Raw genomic sequence first — 18,802 nt, forward strand, 5'->3', positions numbered from 1 at the left:
ACTTTTTGACTCGACGGGTTCTTAAACAGGACCGGAGGGCCGGAACAAAAGCATGGATGGAGTGTTTGTGTGAACTAATATAAATTCAAAGTAAACATCATTACATAAAAGGGTACGGTCTTTTTTTTTTTTTAGTTTTATTCATTTCAAACGGGCCGGATCCGGCCCGCGGGCCGTAGTTTGCCCACGGCTGGTGTAGACAATGCATACATTCAGCCCTCCACATCCTCAGATTCCTGATTGCAGACCATACACAGTACAGGTATTTATTGAAAAAAAAAGTTTTGTTCAAGGATCAACTGTAATTGGTTTGGACGTAATTGTTAGAAATCAAGCCATTATGGGGGGGGGCTGGGACGGGACAGGGGGGTATCTACAAAAAGAGATAATGTGAAATCTGAGAACCCATTTGTGACAGTCAAGGAGCCCACACTGTATTGCTCATCGTGTAACTCTAAAACCTGCCTATTGTGTGGTGAGCTTGAGGGAAATGCTGAATGGGACAGAGTCACACGTAAGACCCTGACCTCATTGGAAAGGCAGCCAAGAACTACTGCCACCTCCCCCCAGAGCGGGGCCCTACCAAAGGCCACAGAGAAGACAGCGCCCCCTGCAGAGACTGTTATTTCTGATGCTGTGGGAGTGTCCTAATGAATAAACAAATAATTGAGTGTTTCTATCATGTCCCTTGTGATTCAGATCAGTGAAGCTATATGCCTTCGGTGCTTATTTATGAAGGACGAATCACAAACACTTCATATCCCAAATAGCTTTCAGAAAAACAACACTGAAACGCAGTTCTAAGCCTATTTCACTGATCTAACCTTCTCTCTGTTTCCCCACGTAGAATTCAAAATTAGGGTGGGGAGGGAGAAGGTGGAGAGGGCACGAAGCCAATTTAAGTGGAAACTGCTTGAGTGGATCAAGAAATGGAAAAAAATAAAAATCGCAGAGAATCCCCAAACCCCATTTCAACCATTAGAATTCTCCCCCTTCAGACATTTCACACAATGGCCAATGAGTTGTCAACAATTACTTTATTGAGCATTGCAAGGTGCACAGCATTGTACATAGCTTGAAAATGTCAAATTGGCTCTTGTCACACCCTCTCTAAAGGCGGCACGGATTTCCATGGTTCTGTGGTCTTTCCTCCCGCGCCCCAGGGACCGGCTGCTAGTACCTTTGCTGTAGCACTTACCATGCAGTTGTACCAGGTGGTCTCCCTACTAGATCTATTAACTCCTCAAAGATGTGATCCATGTAGTGTTTATCTCTGCAACCTTGATGTTCAAATACATATTGGATAGATGAATGAATGATTGAATGAATGACCAGCGCTTCACTCTAATTCCTCCTCCAAACTCCCTGGTCTGCATCTAAGTGGAAGTGTTAATGCCGAGTGAGAAGCCAACATTCAAAAGGCACAATGGAAAAGGAGTGTCCACAAGTGTGGCTGGTCCACACGCTAGAAAATCAGCTCCCTAGAATGAATAGGTGGCTGACTTCCCCAAGGGCCTGAGAACGTAACAGAGCCACGGAAAAATCTCCAAGCCAGAGATGGGGTTTATCAACCCGAACTCCCACCTCACAACCCAAAGTAGCTGGCTGGGAGCAGACCAGCAGTCCAGCCACGTGCTGGGTCCCTGTGCCCGTGAGCCAGAGGCACAGTCATTGCTAGTGTTCCAGGGCAGAGGCTCAGCCACCCAAACGTAAAAATATTTTTGCTTTATTATCCCTTCACAAATTTCAAAAAAAAAGCCGTGCAAGAATAAATAAATAAGACATTAAACAAGCCATGAAACAGAAGACACTTCCAAATGGCCCTCAAGAAACAGTGTGGATGCCCTGCTCCTTGCATGGCGCCAAGGGGCTTAAGCTGCCATGGATGCCCTCTTGGGCCTTTCAGTTTGCAGATATGTACTAGGAAGGAACACAGAGCCTGTGGGAGGCGGTAAGCATGATGCTGTGCATGGATGGCCAATAGTGTCACCACATAGGCATGTCCAACTGATTAGTCTGTTTGATGGATGATGGAGAAAACTCTGCCATAGTCCAGGGAGGCAGCTGAATAGTACCACACACACCACATATCTGACATCCCGGCTGTGATGGGACGTGTGCAAAAGATCGTGGTTCCTGATGCGCCATCAGGTAGCCGTGAAACGGAAGGCAAGCCTGTTACCTCCCTGTGCCCCAGGCTCCTCGTCAAATGAAGGTTTGGCCAGACTATCTTTCTGGTCACGTCTAAGATTCTCTTTCTTTCATCCAGCAGGATTCTTGACCCATTAGTAGCCTCACCCTTCCCTGTACCTTCACACTGCTGAGGTGAAGAGTAGCACAATCACGGGTGTTAATGCTTACAAACAGAAGTGTTGGTGAAATACTGCTTAAGAGTCTTAAATGGAGTTCATAGCCCCCTATCATGGACCAGTCCGGGGTCATACTCCCCAACCTTGCATCACAAATTGATCAGGATGCCAGCTGGCTGGCTGCTCTTCTACTTGGGGTCGAATTCAATGATTTTTCTGCAAAATGTAACTCACTACACTCACGTTTCTCATCCTCCAACCCGATACAAATAGTTGACTCATCCTTTCCTCCCTGTTGTCTTTCCGGACCCCAGGTTTCTGCATCTGACTTTCAGATGAATGGTGGCCTGTGCCCCCAAGACCAGTATTTTACACTTGACTTTTTTTTTTTTTTTTTAACCTTACAGCAACTCTTTAGGACACTTAGAAAAATCCGGACCATTCATTCTCAGCTGTGAAAGGCAGAGCAAAGTTTGGGAGATTCTGCTTCTTCTTCTTACCGTTTTCAGTGCAATATTTAAAATGACAAGTGTTTGATCAAAACACTGGGGAATTAGCTCTCAGATCCATTTGCATTAATGGGAGAGTGATGCTTTCTAGCCTCAAACACACTATAAAAATAACTGTCTAAGAGAGAATTCTTACTCAAGTTTATACATATGTAAACTTTCCAGACGGCTAGAATAGTTTTTGTTCGGTGGCTCTTTTCTATACATTTATACCAAAACAATCATCTAAGGACAGAAGTCAATGTGTTTTACTGTGTTGGGTATTTGCTTGATGTATAAGAAAGACTGATCTAGTATGCTGCAGAATTTGAATTTCCATAGTAGCTTAACATGTAGGTCTTTGAGCTCAATCTTGTCAGCCAGATATTGAATATAGTTCAAGTTAGTCCAAGCTTGGCTAGGGATGTTCTGGGACCTACAGCACTTGCTCAGAGCTGGGCTCTGACCCTGGTGCCCTCTTCTTTATACCCAAGAAGACTGTCCTACACTGTTCAAGGGGAAAATCATCTTTGCCCTTGCATTCAAAGTTTGCTATGCCCCTTTTGGCATAAAATGTTTATCGTTACATAAAAGAAAAATTCAGCAAAATTCAACTCTGGAGAAAAAAAAATCTTAAAGGTCCTTGGAAGCCATAGAAAGCTAAGGGATATAGCAGACTCTATTCCCTAAGAAAGCTATTTCACCAGGGAGGCATGTCCGCACCTCACCAAGGTCGGCTGAGCTGAGGAGAAACAGAAGCGAAAGACACATTGACCAAGAATATTTATACCAGTTTTGCCTTGAGTCTCAGAGAGTAATAGGAGGAACAAGACTTCTTTCTCATCGTCTCAGAAACCCTTGGGTTTCAACTTGTCCTCTTTCTAATTTTCCCCTCTTGTAGAATTTTAATGAACACCAGAATGTCTCAGCTGGTCATCTGTATCAGAGTAAATAACTAAAGGTTATGGTTTAGAAGTTTGCTCATTTCATATCAGATGACCTACACGTAGTCCTACCCTGAACATTTCTCTAGGGTCAAGTCTAAAGTGCACCATCTTCCTTTGCAAAAGCATACAGACATCCCCATGAAAGGCCAAAATTAATGATAGCTGAGAATGAACAAAGACCCATTGTACAAAGTATTCCAGCCTTCTCTATTTAAAAAAAAAAAAATCAAATTTACTGTGACTGGCCACTATTCGTTTTTTGAGTTCTATAGCTCCCCAGAATTTTCAAAAGTAACCTTGTAGCCAATTCGCTTGAAAACGCTAAAGACAACCTGAAATAGGCCACCCATGGTGCCAAAAGCGGTGTCAAAGAGCAGAGAGATGGCGCCACCGAGGCCCACTGCAATGTCCTTGCACACAATGGGAATGGCGCCCATGGTGTACACGGGGAAAGCGGCCACATCCACAAGGACGCGGACAGGGATGCCCAGAATGCGGCAAACCACCTTCAGCAGACAACAAAGGATGCGGAGAATGGCCCTGATGATTTTGACTATGACTTTGAGTACCTTCCAGGGAATGCTTGCCAACTCTTCCCCAATGGCCAAGAAGTACGAGACAGTGGCTGAACCCAGGTGGTAAAGGCAGCTTTCTATGCCATTAATCACCTGCTTGGCGACATACCACAGGACATACACAGTGTTCTTCAGGATGCCTACCACAAGGTGGCAAATTAATTGGGAAAGCTTGATGAATGGGGTAGCGATGAAGCCCACGAGATTCCCCAGGAAGCTACTCCTTTCCTCGGGGGCCTCTGGAGGCTGCAGAGCAGACCTCTTGCTCCTGGTGCTGGGGAGGGCACTAGTGGTTTCTTTAGATTGCACCATCCGCTCTTCATCCTGGACTTGGTTAACCATTTCCAGGATTTTTTTCATTTTCTCCGTGTCCTGTTCTGTTTCACCACAGTTGTTCTGGAACAACTGAGGGTTAGACGGCAGCAGTTTCTCCAGTTCTTTCACCATCACATCCTCTATGACATCACCGTCCGTGGTGTGCTTGACAAAGCCCATGGCCCAGCCTCCTCCGGGGACAGCGCAGCAGGCTGCCAGCCAAACAAACTTAGGGATGGTCACCTTGTCTTTCACTTTGACGTCTGAGGGCACGGCGCCTGTGATGATGTATAGGTCGTTCCCACCTCCACACTGTGGGGTCAGGGCCCGGTCCATGAGGCTGTTCAGATTCATGTACCACCGTTCCTGGAAGGTCTGGGTCATCGGAGCCGCATTTGTGAGAGCGAATGTGGCCGTGTGCAAGTCACTGCTGAGGGAGAAGGGGTACAGCTGTCCTCTCTGATAATCAGAATCCAGGTAATCTGTAGTCAAGGCTTGCTTGCTTCCCAGACTGTCCACCGTGGTGATGGCGTCAGCCTCATCAGTCACCTCCTCAAGGTTGCTGTTGGGGTCATCGATCTGAAAGAGGAGAGGGAGTGTTCAGATGCATCCGTGGTCTTGAATCATTCTGCCAAGACCCTAACACAGGGGTGGGGAACCTTCTTTCTGCCAAGGGCCATTTGGATATTTGTAACATCATTCTTGGGCCAGACAAAATGATCAACTTAAATATTAGCCTGCCATATTTGGCCAAACATTTAATTAACTCACCCCTAATGCCTTGGCAGGGCAAGACCAAATGATTTCACGGGCCTTCTACAGCCCAAGAATGGACGTTTCCCCACCCCTGCAAGTCTAACAGAAGTCCCCATTACTCTTCCTACACTTGGGTTTGGAAGGGCTTGGCTTCTGGTGCATGTACACTCCGTTCATTCTAACATCCCTCAATGCTGATCATCTTTCAAACGCGGTTTCCTATATTACTCTGTGTATCCTCCACTCCTGCTCTGCAGTAATACCCTATCTCTCTCTCTTACACACACACACACACACACACACACACACACACACCATCATGTCATGCTTTTTTAATCTGCTGTGGTTTGATGAATTTCATAGCTCTTTTCTGGAATATTTTTCCATGAGATTCAACTTGATTGTGAAAATGAAAGCAAGGGGAAAGTAGATCTTAATCAGCCCATAAAAATCAGAACTGCGATTCAGATAATCAGCCACCAATGTTGTCTGCAATGTAATGAACACATCCTTAATGAATGTTTATATACTTTGGGATATATGAAAAAAGTCAACTTCAATCACAGCATCTAAATCAAATGAGGGAAAATATATAGCTTATCATCAGTTATTAGATATTTAGGCTAAACTAAAATTATAATTTGACCAACTGCTGTTTGAACTTAATCTCCCCATGACATTTACTGTTATGAACAATTACTTTTCAGTCTAGGTCAATCTAGATATGTACCAATAATCCTACTTTTGCCCCGCACTGTGTGTGTGTGTGTGTGTGTGTGTGTGTGTGTGTGTGTAATCTTGATTTTGTTTTTCTTTTTAAATTCAGTGTATAATATATACTTTCTTTTTTTTAAAATGTATTTTATTGATTTTTTACAGAGAGGAAGGGAGAGAGATAGAGAGTCAGAAACATCGATGAGAGAGAGACATCGATCAGCCGCCTCCTGCACATGCCCCACTGGGGATGTGCCCGCAACCCAGGTACATGCCCTTGACCAGAATCGAACCTGGGACCTATCAGTCCACAGGCCGACGCTCTATCCACTGAGCCAAACCGGTTTCGGCTATAATATATACTTTCACTTTACCAATCTGCAAGGGCAAAAGGAAAGAGCTAAGGACTGACCCATGACTCTGTTTTTACCTCTCAAACTGGATTGTCAATTCCTTGATATCAGGGACCCTGTATATTCCCCACTGGACCCAACCAAGGACTGACACACATTAGAATCTCAAGGTACTAATCCTTCTCTATGCCCTGAGATAGTCATCATGGCAGACAGGCATAATAGGAAGCAGAACCCACACACATTTTCAAAAAACAAAGGAAGTTAAGTAAACATTGTTAATCAGAGAAATATCTCAAAGCCATTCAAAAGCATCTGTAATTATGATGAATTTGTAATGATGGGGAAATATATGCTATAATGTTGAAAGAAAAAGAGAATATAAAATTTAGTAAATACAAATTTTTAAGTTTAAAAATAGGCAAGAAATACTGGAAGGAAACAAGAAAATGTCCACAATGGTTGTTTGATTCCTGGGGATGCTAGTGATTTTTCCTCCTCTACTTTCTTGTTTTTCTCCCTATACCTCTCCTACTGACATCAATCCACAAATTATTTATAGTGTTACTTTCAAAAGGAAGCAAACAAGAAACGAATTAAAATAAGTAAATTCTTGCCCAGACAGTGTGGCTCAGTGGTTGAGCAATAACCTATGAACCCGGAGGTCACAGTTCTATTCCCGGTCAGAGCACACGCCCAGAGTTTCAGGCTTGATCCTGGATGGGGGCATGCAGAAGACAGCCGATGATTCCCTCTCATCATTGATGTTTCTTTCTTTCTCTCTTCCTTTCCTTTCCTCTCCAAAATCAATAAAAAAATATTTATTTTTTTAAATAAGTAAATTCTTAATAACTGATTTCCTAGAGTTAGTGCTACTAAACCCATCACTACCCCAAGGGGATCAAGGCCACGTGAATTGTCTTGTACCTCTTGTCGGGAGGAAAACCAATAATGTATTTCTTCAGTTCTGCAATGGCAAATGTGGGCATATTCATGGGGGTAGGTTTAGGGTTAGCAAGGGCAATGGATGAGCAAATTGATGTGAAGGCAGCAATATTTACTGACATCTAATGGATTACTCCACAGCCTCAGCCTTCAAGGCTGCTCCAGTCTTCCCCGAGTCCTAGAAGCAGCAATGTTCTCCACTCCTACCAGATCCCCAGAGGACAGAGATAAAGAGCTCAGTGATTTGTAAAGCTTCTGCTGCTGCTCTCCTATGGTTGAAAGATATACCACATGGACATATCCGCCTCATTCCTAAATCATGAGATCAAGATATGGCAGAGCCAAGATTGTGGAGTCTTGGGTGTAAGGTCAGGGATTTCCAGATGCATGTGTTTCCATGGTTACTAGGCATTCTGTCTGCATGTAGCCTACAACTTCTTGATCCTCTCAAGGGAAAGTCTGGAGCTGGTTTTTTAATTGCTCCTGTAACAGAGCATAGGCAGCATGCAGGTGTGTTGTCAGCCCGAGGGCCATCGGGGATGAAACAGTGCCTACGGGGTGGATGGCAGGCCTGGAACATGCGCAGAGAAGAGAGACTCTTGGATGAGAAAGGAGAGGGAGCTAGAGTGAGAGAGACAAAAGGGGAGGGATAAAAGATAGGGGGAAGATAAGAAGGAAGGGAGGGAGGGAAGGAGATAAGGAGGGAGGGAGGAAGGGAGAGGGAGCTAGAGAGAGAGAGACAAAAGGGGAGGGATAAAAGATAGGGGGAAGATAAGAAGGAAGGGAGGGAGGGAAGGAGATAAGGAGGGAGGGAGGAAGGGAGAGGGAGCTAGAGAGAGAGAGACAAAAGGGGAGGGATAAAAGATAGGAAAAGAGAGCGTGGAAGGGAGGAGAGGAGGGAGGGAGGGAGGGAGAGAGTAAGGAGGGAGGGAGAGGGAGACAACACAATATCCTCTTTTAGGCAGAAACCAGGACTGAGGGTTTTGACTTGTTCCCAAACTTTAGAACATGGCCTTCCAGTTGCCAAGGTCAAAGGAGATTTAGCTGGTTGCTTCTGCATCCTCTCAGGCCACTTGGGTTCATGGGGCTCACATTTCTGCTATAGTTGTGCACCTGGCAACCAGGTTTTAAGCCTTTTCTACTCTGCCTTCATAGGTACCAAGGAAATGGGCCAGGAAGCACCAAGATAGCTGAGAAGGCCAGGACTTAATTAATGCTACAATGGGCTCTGTGCACCTCCCTGCCCTGGGCCCCCTTAGGCAAAGGAGTGACTAAACTAGATGCTGTGGATATGCATGCAGAAGAGAGCACATCTTCCCTCCCCTTTCCTTGCTTTTGCAGATCCCCATCTCTATGGTCACTATATGATTCCAAATTCAGTTCTATGGCTTGATGACAAGATACAATATAATGTTTGAAATCAAGGTAGAAGGCCTGTATACTATATCTATATGGTGATGGGGTGTGAGGGTCAGGGACTAATATGATTTAAACTACTAAATAATTGTTTTCAACATAGCACTATATGGAAGGCATTTTTAAAAATATATTTTTGTTGATTTCAGAGAGGAAAGGGGAGGGAGAGAGAAAAACATCAATGATGAGAGAGAATCATTGATCAGCTGCCTCCTGCACACTGCCTTCTGAGGACTGAGGCCAAAATCCCAGCATGTGTCCTGAGCGGAAATGGAACCTTGACCTCCTAGTTCATAGGGTGATGCTCAAACAGTGAGCCACACTGGCCTGACTGGAAGGTATTTTTACCTTATTTTATGGATGGGGAAACTAAAACACAGAAAGATGATGTAACTTTTCAAAGTCACCCAATAATTAGCAGGAACAGGATTTGAACTGAGATCAGTCTTTTTATACTTAAAGCATATATCCTTTATTACTAAGCCATACTTTCCCCATCTTCATGGACTGTTATACCAGTTTTCTGTCACCGAGCAGGAAAAAATGCCGCACTGTTTGCAATCTACTTTTCTCTCTGTGCCATGGAATAACTGAAGCTCCTCAAGGTTGCAGGGAAAGAAGCTGATATCTGAGCCCCGGGTGCTGCAGCCCTGGACTGAAGAGAGAATGGCAAGGAAGGGAAAAGGGCACACCTCCAGGCTGGCTTTCATGCCACCCTGTTGCCTTTGCCCAGGTCACATGGCAGCTGAGCCATTAGCTTCAGAGTCTAGTGTGGCAGCACAGGCAGAGGGCAGCTGGCCAGAGCAGTTTCCAGACTCCTATTACCCTTAGAAACCGGTCAGCGGTCTGGCCCACAGCGTTCCTATCAGCTCCTCACTTGGCCACTTCTTTTTTTTCCCCCTCTACACCAGTAGGGGTAGTAGAGAACAGCAAACACAGCAAAACTTTCTGGAGAAAAAACTGTAAAATCAGTCCCCTCACCATAACCTCCTCTGCTCCCACTGCACAGAAAGGATTTCAACAGTTAGGAAAGGGACTCTGTATAGCAAGCATGTCAAACCTGCAGCCCACAATGAATATTTTTGTGGCCCAGTCAATATAATGGTATGCAAGAAACATTTTAATAAAAATTTTGTAACTTAATTTTTACAATATCCTGTTACACATAATTATTAATAACAAACTACAACATTCACTAATGACTGATTACTATATACATGTTGTATTCATTTCCCTTATGGTATTTGCCTTATGTGCAGGCGCACCATTTCCCTCCACTAATACTAGCAGCGAATGTTTTGGCGGCTGATGGCCACGTCATTAGTCTTGGACTGACTTGTTGGGTGTGCGCAAGGGAAATATTTCACTTTTGGAGAACAAGAAAAATAGGTTTATTTGCGTTACACTTATTAATTTGTGCAGTTATTCAGTGTCTGGTAAGTTAACGTTCAAGAAAAAATATTAATTTTTATTAAAATTTTTTATTATTTTATGTTAACGATTACTCATTTATTCCAGCCCTTTGTATTCAGCATGTCTCTATTGAAATAAACCTACATTTCTATGAAAATTGAAGCTTTTCTTTTTTTGCGGCCCACAGAAGCTTAAACCTTGTTTATTTGGCCCGTGTTAGCCTTTGAGTTTGACATGCTTGGGCTACAGGCACTGTTACCTGGATAAACTGAAAGGCTTAACTGAATCTGGACTATGTTCCTTAAGACTTTCTATTTTCAATGAACAAAGACTTGGTGGTGTTGCCTCCTATATGGATGGTTCACTGGAAGGATAAAATTACATAGAAACCAAGAGAAGTTGAACCAACAGGCTCCCAGAGATCCAGAACTGCGGAATAGCTTGGCAATGCTGGAACCAGAAACGGGTTCCAGGCAGCTCTAGGGAATTTTGGCAGCAAGAGTCTGTAGCTGAGACTAATTCGGTGTTAATGATTGCCATCATTCAGCCACACTTGACCTGTCAGACTTTTTCTCTCTCCCTCCTGGCTTCTTCATCTACTTCTTTCTGCATAGCTCTTTTCTACACTGTGGCCCCTGTGAACTTGTGGTCTCTGTTCAATCATCACTTCAGTTTGCACATGGATCATCATGGCCTCCCTGGCCACTGATTCTATCATTTACCTTTAATCCTAGCTAATTCTGTTACTTAGTAAGTTCCTACTTCAAATGCTCAAGAGACAGAATCTGAGTTATCCAGCTCAACTTTTCATATCAGGCCATGTCAAGACAAGCCTATAGAATGCCATCCTTGAGTTAAATGCTCACCCCTGCCTAATCAGCTGTGGCTGGGTGCTGGAGAAGAAGTCCATGGAAGTGTCAGGCATTCTAGGTTTGGCTTATCTAGTCATAACTTTAGTTTAACACACATATGTAGATAAATGAGTGTGAATAATACTAAACAAAGTTAAAACAAAAAATAAAAAAATAGAGAAATGTCCCAAGGTTTATCTAATCCAGAATTAATCTCTGACAAAAATAACAAAGGGTGTCTTATAAGATGACATATTGACCTTCCAAAAACCCTTTATTCTCTCCTTTGAGGATCTAATTAGCTACACCTCAAACCTTTGCATTTTACATCCTTTCTCATATTTTATATCTCATTAACTCTCCATGTTGTATTCTAGGTGAGTTCCTCTGATATATCTTCCAATTCACTAGATCTCTCTTTAGCTATATCTAGTCTACTTGTTTGTTGAGGTGTCTTTCTTTTTGCATCTTAATGACTGTTTTTCTTTTCTAACATTTCTATTTAGTTCTATTTCAAACTTTCCTTGATTATTTTCTCTTGTAAAATTCTTTTTTACCTGTCAATAATTTGGACATACGTATCTTAAATTCACAGTTTGATTCCTGGTCAGGACACATGCCCAGGTTGTGAGCTCCATCCCCAGTGTGGGGCATGCAGGAGGCAGCCAATCAATGATTCTCTCTCATCATTGATGTTTCTATCTCTCTCTCCCTCTCCTTCTTTGAAATCAATTTTTTAAAATTAAAATAAAAAAGCATATTCTCAGGTGAAGATCTAGATATTACATTAAAAAGTCACTTCACCATATCATTTGTAAACATACTAATTCCCAGGGCCTAACTGACCTCCACTGAGAGAAATGCCCCTCATGATTTCTACTTCTTGCCTTAAAACCAGTTTTTAACCCATGACAAGACTTTCTTCAGATCCCAAGATGACTAATGTTTTATTACCATTTGTTAAAGAATCATCTGAAAATCTAAAAAAAAAAATCACTATACCAGCTTCCCATCACCACCATGCTTATTTATTCCACAACCAAGAGCGTCTTGGTAGGCTCTCACTTTCTGAAGGAATGATAAACTGTGTGTGTAACAAAATACTTAATGCACGTATGGGAAACTGTATGAAAAGTGGTACATGCATGTGATTTTTAAAATCTAAAATATTATTTGCTACAGTGTCATGTAAAGGACATATGTATTTTCCATGCTCTCTGCAGACATAGTTTAATGATCTGGCTATTGCAATTACAGTAAATTACTGACAACACCACTTCCTAAAGACAAAAAATGCACCTATGATGTAAGAGGTAATTTCAGACTATGGTTTCTGGGCTACACTTGCCCTTTTGTGTGCACCACTAATCTTATTCTTTGGTTTCCCAGCAGACTCTCTGAAGTAGGGGTAGGTACAAAGATCTCACTGTGTAATCCTCTTCCCTGCTGACCTAGTCCCCTGGGCTGCCAGGGTAATTTGATATTGTTCCTGTGTTTCATGGAAACTTTTTCTTCCTAATCACAACATGTTAAGTAGGTTTTAGAAGAATGAGCTCCCCCCTCCACCAGCATCCTGCCCCATAAATAATCTTATAATAAATTCCTTTCAAATTTAGTACCAAGAAAAAATAGTTTCTCCCAACGACTTGGTCTGTTTCCTTCCACCAGACATTAAAAGCTATTTAAACCCATGGGATTTCTCTTTTGCTTTGGAATTAAATAAAAGAAGACTTTCAAATTTCCTGCTAGGATGCATGTAAAAAAAAAAAAATAGACTGGTAGAAAATTTAAAAAAGTACTGGAGGGGAAATATTCACCCATTCAACAATATTTATTACTTTATTATAATATATATTTATAAGCATACATTTTTGTGACTAGTTCTGTGGGAGGAAGCATCAGGATTGGTAATAATAATCCTATATAATAGTGAATATGCTAATTAGACCGAACAGCAGAACGACCATCCGGACGACCTTCTGGATGACTGTCTGGACGAACCCGGGGCTGTGAGGGCCGAGCCCCTTGCATGAATTTTGTGCACTGGGCCTCTAGTAAATAATATTAATAGCAACAACATTTATTGAGCACTTTATGCCAGGCATTCTGAGAACTTTATTTTTGTTGTTGTTGTTGTTAGTCCTCACCAGAGGATATTTTAGAGAGTGGAAAGGAGGGGGAGAGACAAACATCGATGTGAGAGAGACACATCGGTTAATTGCCTCACACACACACCTGACCAGGGCCAGGGATCGAGCCTGCTACCCAGGTACGTGCCCTTGACCAGAAACAAATGCTTCAGTCTGCAGGCAGTGCTCTATCCACTGAGCCAAACTGGCTAGGGCCTGAGAACTTTACATGCATTAAATCAGTCAGTGGCTGTGCTAAGTATTGACTCATTCAAACTCACAAAACTAGGTACTATTATTCAACCTGTTGACAGATAAAGAAACTGAGTCACATCAAGATTGAGTAACTTGCTAAGGTCACACGGTTCGGGAGTAGTAGCATCAGGGCATGAACTGAGGAGGTCCGGCCCCACAGCCACTGTTTTGCATGCTTTATAGGCCTCAAAATAGACCTTCACATCAAGAAACTCGCCATCTATTTAGGAAAACAAGACATAGATACAGACAGAGTTACATTGGAAATCGAGGAAAAACAACAGCGTAATGCAGTTTATGTTAAATGCCAAATAAACGGTGTAAAGAAAAAAGAACAATCAAATCTCAGAGGAAGGGCGGGCACCATGTGTGCAGCCAAGGAAGACTTCCTGGAGGTGAAGCTGAGGTGGGATTAGGAGGATGTGCAAGACTTCAATACATTTAGAGAAACGGAAGGTCAGTAAGGCTTAACAATACTTCTCGACAAAGGCTTGAGGCAGAGACAAGCAGCCTGTGAGAACAGGATTGAGTAAGGAAAAAGCAAGGTTTACTGGAAAGGATAGTAGGGGACCAGTTTATAGATGACCTGATATACAGATTACTAATCGTAGACTAATTGTAACTACCACTTAGTGAGGACTGTTCCAGGCACCAGGATAAGTGCTTTACATAAAGTATCTTCTTTAATCCTTACAGGGTCTCTATTACTTTCCTTTACAGAAGGAAAAATTAAGGCTCAGACACTGAGCAGGGTGCCCAGTGCCACACTGTCAGCGAGGGCCGGTGAGGTCACAAACCCGCATGGTCTGACTTCAGCAGCTATCACACACTCCGCCCTACTGTACACAGTAGAAGCTCCCTGGCGGTTTCTAAGGACCAACGTATCACTAGGGATGTGTCATTCCAGGAGGATTCACCTGGCTGCTCTGGGCAGGAAAGCCTGGACCACAAAGGCAGGCGAGGGAATGGAAAAGGAAGGACACGTGCAAGATTCCGGAAGGAAGAAGCTCAAGATGTGAGCGCTGATGTGGGAAGGCCGGTGGAAACTAGAAGATGATGTCAAGGGCCAGAGCTGAGGTCACCGGGAAACGAGGGGCAGGGCAGGAAAAGTAAACAGGCCGACCTTTCAATGAGACTACACGCACAGGCAGAAATAGCGTATAGCGGCCGGAGATTCAGAACGGGAGCTTGGGAGCAGAAGAGAGGTTGGAACTACAGACGAGCAGGTAGCCAGGGAGGCATATGAACAACAAAGAGTCGACGTGCTCTCATGCTTTCTGTGGTCGGGCACTGTGGTGGGAGACTCAAGTAAGAGATGCGCTGCAGTGCAGGGCACCCTGTGGTTCCCAGAATAGTCAGAAGTATATAAAGGAGTGTTTTCATTTTCATTGCTGTCAATTTCTGTTTAATGGGTCCCAGGAAAATATGACCAGCATTTCATAAACATGATTGCGTGGATATTATTATTTACGACAAGACTAAATTGGTTTTCCAGGAAGTTGATTTAAAAACAATAGAAAGGCCAATTTCAAACAAACAGCGATAGACGTGTCCTCAGATACAGCAAAATGAGAGCAGGTTTGCAAAGGACTATAACAGCATGGCTGCCTCCCACTGACTCCCCACCAAACCCTACCAGGTAGGCATTATCATCAGCTTACACACAGGAAAATGAAAACTCAGACAAGTGACATGCACAAGGTCATCCAATAAATGAGTGTCAGAGCCGCGGCTTATGCTCCGCTTCTTAGACTCCAAAGCTGCTCACGTGAGCCGTCAGCAGCCCCTGCCCTGGATGAGAGAGGCACGGGTGGCCACTCTGGAGGACAGGATGGGGAGGAGAGAGGCTGGAAGGCCAGGCGCAGGTGTGGGAGAATCAACAGTCTGTGGTCACGTCCACAAAGAGGAGAAGAGCCCAGCCCGCCTGGCTCAATGGTTGAGCATTGACCTATAAACCAAGAGGTCAGGGTTCAATTCTTGGTCAGGGCACATGCCCAGATTGCAGGGTCGATCCCGGGGGGCGAGGGAGCATGCAGAAGGCAGTCAATCGATGAGTCTCTTTCATCATTGATGTTTCTATGTCTCCCTCTCCCTTCCTCTCTGAAATCAATATATATATATATTTTAAAAAGGGAGAAAGCTTCAGCTAAGGGAGAATCACCAGTGTGGCACCTGCCTCAGAGAGGAAAGAGAAGATGGAGACAAAGACCAAGGCCCTCTATGATTAAAGAATCCTCGGTGAGACAACAAAGGGCCTTTTCTACAGAGGGCTCTAGAAGGAAGACAGGCGTGGAAATGACTGTGTGGGGCGAGAGGAGGCTGCAGAAACTGACCTCTTGTTATAGGTAAAGGCGGGAGACAAACAGGACCTTAGCTGAGAAGCAGGAATTACAGGGATCAGCGAAGACTGTCTTCTAGCCCCCAACGCACGCACACACAGCCCCAGGCAGAGGGGGCATACGGAGGATGGGGCCACCTGGGTCTCTGTACCAGGAAGCAGCCCAAGGGGACGATGAGAAGGTGACAGCCTAGAGCAGCAGTGAGCCACTGAGCACAGCCCGGTCCCCGCGGGTGTCTGAGCTGTGAAATCCATGCAACCTCAGGGACCACAGTGGCCCGGTGAACTGTCACTGAGGAGGGAGGAGGAGCTGCTTGTTGGAGGGACAATGATTGTACGACACAAGCATGGGGCTGCACCCCTGTCAGCCATCCCCTGCCCACCCCCCACTCTCTCCTCTGCTCCACTTCTGTCCGCTCCCTATCTCCCCTCAACTCCTCCAGGGACAGTCACACTGACGGCACAAGCTTTCTGTGAAACAGACCAGAGACATGGCAGGTGCGGGGGAGTCCCCCTACCGCCCTTCCCAGCATCACGCCTGCACAAGTGTTTCCATGTGACCAACCCCACAGGCCCAGGAGAGTGGGAACTCAGCAGGGGTCCCGGCAAAGACCTCCAAGGCCAGTCAGGGGACTGCACGTGGAGCCAGGGAGTGAGGCAGCCCTGAGCAGGGGTGGAGGGTCACAGAATGTTCCAGAACACACAGGAGCAGAGGAGGCTTTACAGAGGCCTGGGATGACTGGGTGGGGAGGACAGGAATAGGGAGAAGCTTACCATTGGTTACCAAAGAGCAGTAACAGTGGACCCGACGGGGTTTAAAAGTCAAGAAGAAAGAGTTACCAGGGGAACCTGTGTGTCGGAGATCAGTTCCTGTGCATTTGCTCCTTCCATTTTACAGACTGTGTGTTCCTCAGGCATTGGGATCATCTCTCTCTCTCTCTCTTTTTAAAATATATTGTATTGATTTTTTACAGAGAGGAAGGAGAGGGATAGAGAGCTAGAAACATTGATGAGAGAGAAACATCCATCAGCCGCCTCCTGCACATGCCCCACTGGGGATGTGCCCGCAACCAAGGTACATGCCCTTGACTGGAATCGAACCTGAGACCTTTCAGTCCTCAGGCTGACACTCTATCCACTGAGCCAAATTGATTTTAGAGAGAGAGGAAGGGAGAGGGAGAGAGAGATAGAAACATCAATGATGAGTGAGAATCATTGATTGGCTGCCTCCTGCACGCCCCACACTAGGGATGGAGCTGCAACCTGGGCATGTGCCCTGACTGGGAATCAAACCGTGACCTCCTGGTTCATAGGCCGAGGCTCAACTACTGGCCAGATCATCTCTTGCACTTCTGTCTGCCTAAATCACATGTGGGAGGTTCTTGGTAGGCGTTTGCAGACTGCTAAGCTGTGACCGCAGCAGTGACAAAGGGGAGGGGGTCAGCAAAGGGAATGACACTGGGAGCAAGTGGAGGACAGCGGGCCTGGCACGAGGGAACCTCTTCGGAGAAGGCCAGAGAGGGTGCCTGGGGGACTCAGGGCAGCGATGGTCAGCTTCTCTGCTGTAAGTGGGGACACGGTGGGCAGAGCGTATGAAGAACAGGGATGGTGTGCCAGCCTCCGGAGGTCACTGTGCCAGGGAATTCACAAGAAGAAAGAAAGGAAGGCCCCACAAAGGCCCCGCAGGATTAATGGGGCCAGCCCGCTCTGCTGACACCAGGGTTGCAGTTTGGTATTTAATTTACCCACAACAATGACTGGTAGTCCCGGGACAGGTGCAGAGGACAAACTTGTCACCGCAAACAGCTGAAGTGCCTGACCTCAGCGTCCAGGTGGGCAAGGGAAGGGGTTGCAGGTGACAGCTAATGGCACTGCTGGTGCAAAGAGACTGCGCAGGTGCAAGCGCAGGTGGGACGGGAGACAGGCTCAGGGGACGTGGGGAGGGGGAGGCTGGAGAGAAGGAGTGGCAGGTCAGCAGCCGGCAGGTGGAGGGGCCAGGTGTGACCCTGCTGCTGAGGGGCAGCTGAATGTGGGACACCACAGGCAGGCTGACCACCAACGTGGGGAGAAGTCTGCCTGGCAGAGAAACTACATTTGTCCGCCTGTCTGTCCCCCTGAATGAAGGATCAGATCGGGGCCAGTACCTATTATCTCTGCTCCCTGTACCTGTTATGATGGCCCTCAACCAGGACGTATTTGTTGAATGATCCCGTTTGACCTCCACAACAATCTCCTGATGCACACCTCATTTCCTCCGGTGTGCAGATGTGCAAAGACAGAAAGGCTCCAAAGAGAATGGGCTGGGCTGTCCTCTAGACCTGCTCCAGGACCTGCCCCAGGAAAAGGTGGTCATCAAGAAAAACCATCAAAATGCTTATGAAACTGCAATGATTCAGGAAGGGCAGCGTTTCCTTCCCTGGAGAATCTTAGGCTGAGGCTAGACAAGCATATGCAGGATGATTCAGACCAGATCCTGAGATCAGGAGACAACCTAGTGAACTCCTGTAACCCTGCGGGAGAGAAGCTATGTCCCTTGGGGTCTGTTTTATTTTCAACAAGAGTTAAATAATCAGATGAGCCGAACAGTGGATGTTCCAATTTTGTTCCTGTTCACAGTTTTCTGAACTACGGTCCACACAGGAACATTACAGAGATGCTACCACCCACTGCCCATCACCAGATGGGGGGAGAGCCCCTCCTTACAAGACACGGGGAGAGTAGCTGATAATCATCAGATCATCAGACAATCCTATCAGGGCTGGAGCTAGATGGTGCAAACAGGCCCTCTGCACAGAGGCACGCATTAGAATGAGCTAGATCCGAGGCCTTGGGTGAGTCCTAAGAGAATCCACTCACCACAGAAAACACCCAGCACCAGGGAAGAGCCGCCTTTCCGAAAGGCAGCGGGAGGCCGCTGGGGCCACAGAGCGGGTGAAGGACATTGTGAGGAATAAACCAGGAGACCTTGGAGCTCTCAGAGAAGGGATAAAGAGAATTC

The 18,802-nt window shown here is 45.4% G+C and overlaps 1 protein-coding gene across 1 annotated transcript in view; it reads right to left on the reverse strand.

Annotated features, from left to right (window-relative positions):
* Window positions 1–1,018: 1,018 nt before the first annotated feature.
* The window catches only part of ENDOD1 (endonuclease domain containing 1), a 36,150-nt gene continuing 18,366 nt past the window's right edge, over window positions 1,019–18,802 (reverse strand). Inside the window, 1 exon segment of the mRNA XM_015565978.1 lies at window positions 1,019–5,213. Coding sequence (XP_015421464.1) covers window positions 4,011–5,213 — 1,203 coding nt within the window. The 3' untranslated portion in view covers window positions 1,019–4,010.

Source organism: Myotis davidii, unplaced genomic scaffold, assembly GCF_000327345.1.
Source record: "Myotis davidii unplaced genomic scaffold, ASM32734v1 scaffold641, whole genome shotgun sequence".
NCBI classification, from domain to species: Eukaryota; Metazoa; Chordata; class Mammalia; order Chiroptera; family Vespertilionidae; genus Myotis; species Myotis davidii.